The sequence below is a fragment of the Camelus dromedarius genome, chromosome 9 (assembly GCF_036321535.1).
Source record: "Camelus dromedarius isolate mCamDro1 chromosome 9, mCamDro1.pat, whole genome shotgun sequence".
NCBI lineage: Eukaryota > Metazoa > Chordata > Mammalia > Artiodactyla > Camelidae > Camelus > Camelus dromedarius.
Window position 1 is genome coordinate 52,303,632 of NC_087444.1, and position 12,148 is coordinate 52,315,779.

Genomic DNA, 12,148 nt, shown 5'->3' on the forward strand with positions numbered 1-12,148 from the left:
ACCTTAGTTTAGGTTAGGCTGTTTCTTAAATATGATGCCAAAAGCATAAGTGACAAAACAAAAAATAAATTGGACTATATAAAAATCAGAAATTTTTTTTGGTGCAAATATTATCAAGAAAGTAAAAAGACAGCTCACAGAATGGGAAAAACTATTTGCAAATCACATATCTGATGAAGGACTTGTATCCAGAATGTATAAAGAACTCTTACACCTCAATAATAAAAAGAGAAATAACCCAGTTTTTAAAATGGGCATGGGATATGAGTAGAATTTGTCTAAAGAACATATACAAATGGTCAGTAAATACATGAAAAGATGTTTAACAGTATTAGCCATTAGAGAAATGCAAATCAAAATCATGAGATACTATTTCACATACTAAGATGGCAATAATAAAAAAGACAAGTCTTGGTGACTTTTTTCTTTTGTGTATTGGTGAGGAAGTGGAAAACTGAAACCTTCATACACTGCTGCTAGGATGTTAAATGGTAAGCCACTTTGAAAACAATCTGCTAGTTCCTCAAATGGTTAAACACAGAGTTACAGTGTGACCCAGCAGTTCTACTCTTAGGTATATACCCAAGAGAATTGAAAACATGTCTACCACAAAAACTTGTACATGAATGTTACTAGCAGCATTATTCATAATAGCTAAAATGTGGAAATAGTCCTGATGTCTGTCAACTGATGATAAACAAATGTATATCCATATAGTGAAATATTATTTGATAGTAAAAAAAAAAAAAAGTAATGATATGTGCTACAACATGAATGACTTTTGAAAATGCACTATGTGAAAGAAGCCAGTCACAAAAGATCACATACTGTATGATTCCAATTAAAGGAAACATCCACATAGGCAAATTTATAGACAGAAAATAGATCAGTAGTTTATAGCTAGGAAAGGGATAGGGGAGAATGGGGAATAGCTGTTAGTGCATACAGAGTTTCTCTTGTGGGAGGGGGAACAAAAAACATTCTAAAATTAGATTTACAACCCTGTGAATATACTAAAACCATTGAATTGTACACTGAATTTATTATTATTATTTTTTGTCCCATTTGTTTTCTTAAGCCTTCCCAATAATTCCATGCAATCTGGCCAACCATCTTCAGGATTAAATAGTCCTCTTTCAGGTAATTCTCACATCTTACAGTAAACAAAGGGCCTCTAAGATTAGTGCTGAGTGTACTAAGGTTTATTCTTTTTTTTTCCCTTCCAGTTTTTTTTTCCCTTCCAGTTTTACTGAGATATAATTTACATACAGCACTGTATAAATTTGTGTACAGCATAATGATTTGACTTATATGAGGAAATGATTACCATAATAAGATCCATTATCTCATATAGATACAAAATAATTTTCTTTGTAATGAGAACTTAGGATTTATTCTCTTAACAACTTTCATATATAATATACAGCAGCGTTAATTGTATATACCTTGTACATTACATCCCTAGTACTTATTTATCTTTTAACTGGAAGTGTGTACTTTTTTTTTTTCAGTTCCCAAAAATTATATTTTTAATTGAAGTACAGTCAGTTATAATGTGTCAGTTTCTGGTGTACAGCACAATGTCCCAGTCATGCATATACATACATATATTCGTTTTCATACTCTTTCTCATTAAAGGTGATTACAAGATGTTGAACATAGTTCCCTATGCTATACAGTGGCTAACATTTGTAAATCTCAAACTCCTAAAATTTATCCCTTCCCACCTGCTTCCCCCAGTAACCATAAGATTGTTTACTATGTCTGCAGTCTGTTTCTGTTTTGTAGACGAGTAAAATATGTGGAACGCTTCACGAAATTTGCGTGTAGTCCTTGTGCAGGGGCCATACTAATCTTCTCTGTATTGTTCCAGTTTTACTATATGTGCTGCCGAAGTGAGCACTGGAAATGTGTACCTTTTATGTACTTCATCCAGTTTGCCCTCCCCTACACCTGCCTCTGGTAACCACAGATACCAGTGTTTTAGATAATAAGAACTGGGTTTCTCATAAATAAGGAAAGGAGGAGGCTAAAATGAACTCTGAGTTGCACTGGAATCTGAGATATCACTTATGTGTGAGTTAGAATGCATACATATATTTACTCTGTCCACTGAGAGGAGCTGTAAGTGATGACACCCCAGCGGTAATGAACAAACCTAGCATCCAATTTTTTTTTTCTAAGTATAATTCTCCAATAAAAGGAACCAGGGCTCTGTGGAGAACTGGTCGATCCCAGGACTGAGATGGGGTAAGGATGCCTGGAATATCTTGAGGTGTGCGATGACAAAATGCTTCTTAATAAAAAAAAAAGAAAAAAGAGAATATTGTTGAACATGGGAGCCAGCCTGAAGGAGTCCTTAATGACCAAAGCTGGAACAATTTGAGCTAAAGAAATAAATGACACCATTGGATTATAATCTGTAGAATAGTAAAGTAAATACCCGTGAGTCCACACTGATATATAAATGAAAAATGGGGGGAAAGGGTATAGTTCTTCCTTATAGTAGAATTTCAGTTAATAACTGTAGAAGGATTGCAGGAAATAGAAAATCAGCATTAGCTAAACAGTAATTATTGTATACAAGATCCACTGGTGGATAGTAAAATTAGTGAGTGAAAATTTGAGGAGAAATTAAAATTTTCCCACAAAGGGAAAGACAGTAACTTTAAAGGGATGAAACCTGTCAAAATTTACCTTAAACAGTGATCAAGGTGAATATCACAGTAATAAAACATATTGACATCATGAAATTCGTGATATTATGCACTGAAAAGGATACATCATTTCTTTGTATTCTTGCCAAAAATGCATAGACTTAGTCCAATCAACAGAAAACATCAGCCAAACCCAAATAATATACACTTGACAAAATGACCTATCAGTACTTTTCAAAAGAGTCAAGGTCATGAAAGGTAAGGGAAGACTGAGGCCCTGGCAGAGGCTGGAAGAGACTAAGGACACATGACAACTAAATATAATGTGGGATTTTTTTTTTCATTTCAAATGGCTTTTTCTTGCCTAATGCAATCTATTTCTGTGTATTCTCTTTGAACATTTAAGACATGATTTAAAATGTCTTATTTTAACTTAAAATAGTGTTTCATATCATTTTATTATTTGTATATAGTTATGAGATATGAATTCTATTCATGTGTCCCTTCACCACTGTGGCTTTCAGGTCCACCCTCTACCCCCTACTTATGCACTTGAGACATTTCTCTCTTTTGCTTTCGGATTTAACTCTTAAAACAAATTGTGTTTTTGTTTGTATCTTAACCTAGCATGTTTGTTTGAAGTGGAAGAGGTGGCTTCTTACATCAGTTAAATCTATTATATTAATGGGAAAACTCTCCCCTAATTCTATTTCATTTAGGAACAACGAGGGTAATTGCTTTCAGTATATTAGGGACTGAAATAAAGCTACTCACTTTCCTAATATTTATCTTACAGTTTCTATATATATATATATTTTTTGTAACAATATATTATGTATGGGTGAAGTCAGATTTTTTTTCTGCTTTTGTAATAGAAGATTGTTGACTTATTTGAAATAGCTTAATTTAGAATTTAAGTGAGGGCAACCACTAACCAACCCACTTTCCACTTCACCATCTTAGAATCATAGATGGGGAAAAGGGCAGATAAGTTGCTGTGGAGCAATGTGTACTTACAAGGGGCTGGAATGAAAGCTGCTGAAAAAGAAACCATCCTCCTTCACCTCAAGATTCACCCCATTGTCCATATTTGAATTCTGCTAAATCACTCTCCCTTTAAAAAAACAAACAAACAACAACAACAAAAACCTTTGGAGGGTTTAGGGAACATGTATATTATGGTTGTAGTTTTAAAAAACACACTAGGCAGTGGACTTAAGCGCCATTTAGAATACATGACTGTCACAGGGGGAAAATGCGAAATTAGACAATAGTTCTTTCACATCCCTAAAATACATTCTTTTTTATGCATCTATACAAAATTAAGTATGAAGCCACGAGGAGTGAAATAAAGAGGTAAAAGAAGATAAATTTGATAGTAAATAGGGATTTAGAAAACATAAAGAGGTTGTGAAGTAGCAGTCATTCAGATCAGACGAGACGGGGAAGAGGAAGACCTAAAAATACTTTGGTCCGAAAACATACATTGGGGGTGATGGACAGTCAGTCCATTATGGGAAAATCAACCCATTATGGGAGAATTTTTTTCAAAGCATTAAATTGATCTGAGATATTTGGTAGTACTGAGAAATTATTTAGTAGGCATTGAGTTCCTGGATTTAAAAGTACTGCTCATATTTTAGTTCAAAAGCATTTCTTCCATATTAGATGCTTGTAAAATTACTGGAAGTTGTGTTCGTATTGGAAAGCCAGAAGACTTGAAAGTATTGTCCACCTGATGAAAACTGATGGTATAAGAGTACAGTGATAAAATTATATATCCTCCAAATGAAATTGCTGATATTTGACCAGTTGAAACTTGACCATGATTGATACCAGGTCTAATTTTAGTTGTGTTTAGTATTTGCAATGATATTATGCTATTCAGTTTTCTCTGATTATTGAGTTTTTATTGTTTATTTTTTCCACAGAAGTGAACAATACCATATCTTTGAAAGATTTATGAATACTTTTTTTATATGAATTTAAACTAGGACATAGTGCAGCCATGGCGAGTAGAAACATCAATTCTGTCTTTGGAGAAGGCTCTGTTAGTGAAAGGACTATCCGATGGTGGTTTGAAAAATTTCGTTCTGGGGATCTGAGCCTGAAAAATGAGCCTCGAGGGAGACCCAGATCGGTTTTAAATGAAGATCAGTTGAGAGCCATGGTAGAAGCTAACCCCAAAACAGCAATTCGAGGCCTTGCGGCAGACTTAGGAGTTTCTGCTACAACAATCTCTCGACACTTGGCTGCAATAGGAAAGGTGAAAAAATTGGACAAGTGGGTAGGTACGACACCTGTTGATGGACAATCATAAACTCAGATGGTTAGAGATATGCTCATCTCTTACGATTTGAAAGAGCAGAGACCTATTTTGGAGAGGATCATAAACTTTGATAAAAAATGAAATTGAAAGTCATCTGGACAATGATTGGATATTGATGAAGTTCCTGAATATGTGTTAAAACTGTTACTAAAACCAAAAATAGGTTGTATGGTGGTCTGCAAAAAGAGTTTCATTACTGCTTTCTAACCTAGGTGAAACTAATAGTAGGTTCTTACTGTCAAAAAGTTGAAATTGTATCAAAAATTGATTTAAAAGCACTCTGTTTTGGTTAGCAGACTTTTCCATGACAGCATTTGACCACAGAAGTCACATACCACCATATGGAAGTTAACTGAATTGGGCTAAGAAATTTTGCCACTTCCATCATACTCACCTGACTTTTTTTCAAGGGATTACCACCCTTCCTGTCATTTGGAACTCTTCCTAAGAAACAGAACTTGCTGCAATTGAAAACCAGTAATTGAAAGATTTGAATAAATTTTAGCAATGCTGAATTTTATAAATATGGTATATATCACTTAATATCTGGGGCAGTTTATCATTTTGGGAAAGCAGTTAATGCTAACAGTGCCTACTTTGGTTGAATAAAGCTTTTCTTTTTCTCAAAAATAAAACATTTTCATTTGGCCTACAAAAAGGCAGTTTCATGCGGTTCAACTTGATACCTTCCCCGACCCTGGCAGAACATGAAGACTCAAAGGTACCTACGGTACTGGAAAACTACATGGTGCTCCTCAGTTTTGGGCTTCGTCATTGGAGGAATGTGGAGCAACCTGGAGTGTATGTGTGTGTGAAAGATGCTTTGGAGTCAGGTATGCAAAGATCTGAGTAAAGTGGGTTCCAGAGAGATGAGCTGCCTCATCAGAGGCTCTCAGAAAATATTTTTTGACTAAAGAAATGAAAGCATGTTTCTAACACTAAAAGCCATGCACACGTGGCTCAGTAATGCTTTCGGATGATAATACTTATTCTGTCACACAGAGCCAGTCCTTTTTGTTAATATGTTTTGCATTCTGATTCTGTATTTAAAAAAAAATGTAGATAGCCTGTGAGAGGTCATAATTAATGGCCTCTTTATGATTTTGTAGCTGGATTGCAGTTACTCTTTGTGGCATCTAGGAATTGAGTTGGGATAAAGATCCTGGGATGGTCCTCTTCCTGCCTCTTTCCTTCCTGACAACCTGCTATGTCTAATCCATGAAGGAGAGGAGAGTTAAGGAATCTTGAAAGATAAGGTGTGAGAGAAGGACATTCTGGAATGGATCCTACCAGGAGGGGGAGAGAGACAGAAAGAGAGGGATGGAGGGAAATGGAGGGGAGAGAAGGAATGGAAATTCCCTAAAGTAGAACTGACTATGAACTCAAGGATTAAGGGCCCTTTACTGCAAAAAACAAACAAAAAAACCCCACACATTGTCCCTTCCTTTGGGTAGATGCAGCCGTGCACTATGACACAAGGCTTGGTGAGCAGAGCATGGGATACTTTCAGTCCTAATTTACTCCCTTGGCTGGATGCCCAGGTCTGGGGTCACCTGTTCTCTTTACTACTCTGTCTTTGGGTTTGTCAGGGTATCTACTGTGTTTCTGTGGACTCTTGCTTACTCTCTGGAGAGTGAAGCTTCTGATTTAGTGCAGACTGAGAGGGTAACAGGGCTAAGACCAGAAATGTGAGGAGGACTTAATTTCAAAGGCAGCACAAGGGTGAGGCTAAATGGTAACAGGGTGGGAAAGTTGTGTTTTATAGTTACTTAGTCTGGGTGGTAGTTGTGCTATGGCCCATGCATCCTTCCCTCCATTCTCAGACCTCTTATCAGGCTCACAGAGCTGGATGCTGAATTTTGGCCTAAAACAATCAGTGGATATCCTTGTCCAGCCCAAATGAGTGGTTCTGGGATGAACAGGAAATCCAAACAGAAGCAGTGAAGCATGATGTAACAGGAAAAGGAGCAGACATAGGATGGTGAGTTATCTTAGCAGTCTTCCCTACTACCTCCAATAAAGGGTATAGACCCGAGAGACAGAAATGGGCCCGGTGGTTCTTGTGAGCCCATGGATCCAGTTGTGCCTGAGACTGGTACTGCTATTAGTGTTTTTTAGTTATATGAGTCAGTAACCCTTTTTGCTTAAGCCATTTTAAGTTGGATTTTTCCATTCTGGCAAAAGAAAGATTCCTGACTGGTTAATGCTCCCTGAGTCTTTCTTTATTTAACTGTAACCTTTGCAGGGTTTGGGGAGGAAGAGGGACAGTTAATTTAAAGTAGATATCCAATAAATAGTACTTAATACTGTGAGAGTAAAAAGCAAAGGAGGTAAAGCAAGGTGTGGAACACCCCTGGAGGCCCCTCTGTGTCCAAGGCAGTCCAGTGGGCTGAGTTCAGTGCTTCCAGTAAAGACCGGTACCTGTCTTGGACTGTCCAGAGGTTCCCAGCTATAAAGGAGGGCTAGCCCCCTTGAGTCACTTGGAGCCTGTGGTTTTTCTGCAGTGGGTGTTCCCTGACCCAGTGTGTTATTGACCTCACAGGAAGTAAAGAAAAGCTCTTTTTCAGGACAAAGATAAGGCTTTTCATCTTCTTTGTCTTTATCTTTGGCGATTATTTGTATCTTTTATTGAAATCATAGACTATTCCTTTTTGGAAATATGGAGTGTAATGTTGTGAACAGAATCAACACAAAATGACTACGACTGCATTTTCATCATTGTGATCATCTCTCCATTGCCTTGGAAAAGCAGGAACTACAGATTTAAACTTACAACTCTTTAATTTAGGAGGTACATTGTTTTCAAAAGAAGTGAGAAATTTTATACACACTAAGAATCCCAATGCTCTTGCTCTCCTTTTCCAGAAAAGAAATAAGAGCTTTAAAAGGCACCTTGGTAGAAACTGTGATTTGTTTGAGTGTCAAAGTTGTGGAGACAGAGGCTGCTAGATCTCACCCCACCCCACCCTACCCCTGAGCTTGAGTTATAATTACAAAAGGGAAAAAAAATGGCTTTGAGTGGCCATTTTGGTTTCTCCAGTACATAATACCTGTTATTAAAGAAGTTCCTGCCTGGTCTAATTGCTTATTATGAGACTAGAACATCTAAAGCCAATTTAACAGCACACATGAAGGATCTTGAGCAATGTTAGAAATAGTATCGAAAGCTAGTGGAAAGTGGTCTCTTCTAGCACCCATCCTCAGTATGGTGGATTCTCTCTTCCTCTTTCTGTTGGTGCTTCCTCTTTCTGTTGGTGCTTCAGCCACAATAGCCTTTCGCTTCCTTCTACCTCAGCTCATTTGCCCATGCTGTTGTTTCTGGCTGAGTAGTTGATATTCCTCCTTACCTCATTAACTCTACCCATCATGCATATTTCCTCTCGGAATTCTTCCCTGGTTGGCCCACCCCCACCTCACCCAGGTCAGATCCCCTAGTCAGGGGCCTTAGAGCTCCAGGATGGTACTTCATAATTGTGAGCATAGTAGTTATATATTTATTTGTGTAATGGTGTGTGTTTGTATGAGATTCACAACAGCAGGAACTTTGTTTTGCTCACAAGATGGTATCCCCATCAAGAGCACAAGATCCAGCACATATTAAATGAATAAGTGTCAGGGACAGTTTCATCTATTTTGTAGAAAACCCTTGTTTTGGTATTAGCTTAAGTAAGGAATATGCTTGACAGCAAATAATTGAAAACCTAATGAACAGTAGTTTAAAAAGTAGGTTTAGTTTCCTATAATTTATGAAAATATTCAAACATACAAAATATTTGAATTTTACAGTGGACATCTGTATACCAGCTGCCTAGATTGTACTGTTGACATTTTACTGTACTATACTTTATCACTTATCTACCCATGTAGCCATTTTTTAAAAATGTATTTCAACATAAGTTTCAGGCTTCAGCACATTTCATCCTAAATACTTCAGCATACATATTACCTAGAGTTCAGATTAGTTTAAGATTCTTGTTGAGATAAAATTTAAATCAATAAAGTGTGCAAATCTTAGAAGTGTACTTTTCAATACATTTTGACATGTAAATACTCATGTATCACAAACCCCTATTAAGATGCACACTATTACTATCAGCCCAGAAAGTTCCTTCATAACCCTTTTCATTTTATCCCTGCCCTTAGCCCCCAAGAGACAAACACTGCTCTGATTTTTTTTTTTTTTTACCATGGAACAGTTTTGCATGTTCTAGAACTGTATATAAATGGAATTACAGTATGTGCTCTTTTGTGTAAGCCTTCCTTTACAAAACATACTGTTTTTGAAATTCATCCATTTTGTTGTGTCACTTTGTTCCTTTTAAAAGCTGATTCATATTCCATTAAATGAATATACCACAGTTTGTTTATCTCTTTTCGTATTTGATAGATGTTTGTGTGTGTTTTTTTCCCAGTTGGGTCTATTATGAATAAAGCTGTTATGAATACTCTTTTCACTTTTCCTGGATAAATACTTAAGATTGGAAATACGGGTCATAGGCTATGTGTTTAGTTATTCCTAGACCTTTCCCCAAAGTGATTACACCATTACTTTCCTCTTTCACATTATAGGGAATCTAGAGAGGCATGTCAAAACTGGGATGAGTGACCCACACACTTTCTAGTTTTCTTTTCATCCTTCTCAGTGGATTGGTGGTAATTCCACGTACGGCATCTAGGGTAGGCAGTCTTTAAGATGGCTCCCAATGATCTCTGTCTTGTGGTTTTCTTACCCTTCTGTAATTTCTCCTCTCATTGAGTGTGGGCTGGACTTAGTGACTTGCTTCTAATAGAATACAGCAGAAGTGACGGGATGCCACTTCTGAGTTATAAAAACAATATGGCTTCTGTTATGCATATTCTCTCATTCTTTCTTGGATCACTCATTCTAGGGAAGGCCAGCTGCTATGTTTTAAGGCAGGTCTGTGAAGAGCCCATGCGATGAGGGACTAAGGCCTACCAAAAATCAAGCGAGTGAGCTTAGAAGTGGATTTCCCCCTAGTTGAGTATTCAGATGAGATTGCAGAACCACACGTGCATTACTGACTCACAGAAACTGAGATAATGTTTGAGGTGATTTGTTACATCACAATAGATAACTACAACACCTCATTGTCTCATGGTAAGATGACTGCTGTACCTTTAGGACCTCATGTTCATGCTCCAGACCACAAGAAAATTGTGAAAAGCAAAGGACAAATACATTTTTTCTTGACATGAGTCACTTCATTTTTATCAGGAACTCAGACCCTTTCCAAAAATCCACAAAGCAGACTTTGGTTTATGTATTATTGGTCAGAAATAACACCACACGGCCCACTCCTAGTCAGAAGGTGGCTAGAAAGGGGGAATTTGGATGAAGTTTGCATCAGCCAACTATCAGTGTCTGCCATGGTAACCATTTCAAAACCCCACAGAGTTAAAGACCTCTTTCTTAACACCTGCACCAGCCAAGTGGCCTTTTGGGGAGACTTCCAGAAAAAGGACCTAGTCAAATGAAACTTTCAGAAACCTCAGGGCCAGGATTGCAGGGCCTGGGTTCCCTATTCATCCCCTACACCATTCTCCTCCAGAGAAAACTGAGGTTTTATCTTCCTCTGCTACTTCTATTCCTCCATTTCATTGCATTAGAAACTTCAGAGTCTTCCTGGACATGTCCATGACCACCCCTCTTCCCTAGAAATATAACTCCTCAAGTTTTGCTATACTATGGCCTTTGTACTTTTAAAATCCCGCTCCTCTCCTTCTTTATTGTCCATCTTCTCCCTGCGCCCCAGGTTTGTTACTGGAGGCATTTTCCTGGCCCAATCATCCTCAACTCCAAACCTAATCCTGTTACTCCCCAAATTAAAACCCTTACTGCCCCACTGCGCTCAGTATGAAACCCAAACAACTTCTCATGGTAGCAAAGGCTCTGCATAGATGAAAATGGCCCACGTCTCCAGCATCTCTTCCCTGCACTTGGTCTACTCACAACATCAAACTACTGACCCTTCTGCCTTTGTTTACACTGTCCCATCTGCCTGGGAATTTCTCACTTTGGATTGGGCAACTCCTCCTGACATCCTTAGGAATTCGGTTTTAGGGATAACCCTTCTAGAAAGCTGCCTAGGACCACTAACTCCCTCAACAGTGGGCCAGGTGACCTCCTAAGTAGCTATGTACAAATCTTTTTCCCTTTTGCAGGAGAAAAGGCCATATTAGGTTGACCTAGTAGAAAATTCAATAATACAATGGGATATGGAATATGTTTGTCTCCTCTCTCTGCCATCCAGTTCCTTTTCCAATTTCTTAATGTATTTACAAGCATAAATATATTTTCATATTACTTTTAAACAATTTTAACAAGGTATTGTGTAGTTTGTTTTTTCAATTAACACTACTTTGGCGATCATTATATCACTTCATATAGAACTCTCATTCCTTTGAAGAGCATCAATATTCCATTGTATACATACCTTAACTTGTACAGTTTGTTGATGGACACTTGGCCGTTTCTGATTTTACGCTGACAAACAATGATGCAAAGTGCAATATCTTTGTACAAATGCATCTGAGCACAGCTGGAGAATATCTTTTCTTCAAATTCTTAAGGGTGGGATTACCAGATCAAAGATGAGGTGGATTTTAAATTTTGATGTAACACACTAAATAGTCAACCGACTCACTTTTCCCGTCAATAATCCAACTCTCCTATATTCGAATGTTAGGCCGTCTACACCTCTAGACTGCGTGTTTGAGGGTAGGCACCTCCTATTATTCACATTTGTCTGGCAGAATTGGTCTTCAGTATAACGAAGACCAATTCTTAACGAATTTTATACCTCTCAGCGTAGAGTCCAGGGCTGGTATATAGCAGACTCATCAGATATCTATTACAATTCCTCAATATTAAACTTGCTAACGTTTACTGAAGTTTATCAAACGCCAGGATCTGTGCTAAGCGTGTTTCCTTCCACCTGCGCTTTCACTCTCACGTTCTCCCTCTTCCCGGGGAGGGGGCGTGCTCAGCACCACCACCCGCCCTACCTGTGCATTCGTTGGTCGAGCCCGACGCCCGTTACCGCAGAGTCCTGCCCAAACCACGCCCCACGCCGTCCTCCCGGCCGAGAGGAGGCGTGGCCATTGACCCGCGGGACGACCCAGGCTGTCTCCGCTCGAGAGA

The 12,148-nt window shown here is 38.1% G+C and overlaps 1 protein-coding gene, 1 long non-coding RNA gene and 1 other non-coding gene across 9 annotated transcripts in view; 1 reads left to right on the plus strand and 2 right to left on the minus strand.

The window, feature by feature from the left end:
• The window catches only part of LOC105091176 (histone-lysine N-methyltransferase SETMAR), a 26,241-nt gene extending 16,897 nt beyond the window's left edge, over positions 1 to 9,344 (plus strand). For 6 of the 7 annotated variants that reach the window (XR_010382323.1, XR_004138945.2, XR_010382324.1 and 3 more), the window contains one exon: positions 4,589 to 9,344. Coding sequence is in view for 2 of the 7 variants with exons in the window: in XM_064489199.1 (XP_064345269.1) it covers positions 4,589 to 4,623 (35 nt within the window). In the remaining 5 variants the exon portion in view is untranslated. The remainder of the gene's footprint in view (positions 1 to 4,588) is intronic. The other variant, XM_064489198.1, reaches the window with a different exon arrangement.
• The window catches only part of LOC116154881 (uncharacterized), a 13,861-nt gene extending 1,715 nt beyond the window's left edge, over positions 1 to 12,146 (minus strand). The window contains exon 1 of the long non-coding RNA XR_004138951.2: positions 12,013 to 12,146. This is a non-coding gene — a long non-coding RNA (uncharacterized LOC116154881). The remainder of the gene's footprint in view (positions 1 to 12,012) is intronic.
• Positions 1,796 to 1,903, minus strand: LOC116155044 (U6 spliceosomal RNA). The gene has a single exon (XR_004139074.1). It is a non-coding gene; the product is annotated as a U6 spliceosomal RNA (small nuclear RNA).
• Positions 12,147 to 12,148: the final 2 nt, after the last annotated feature.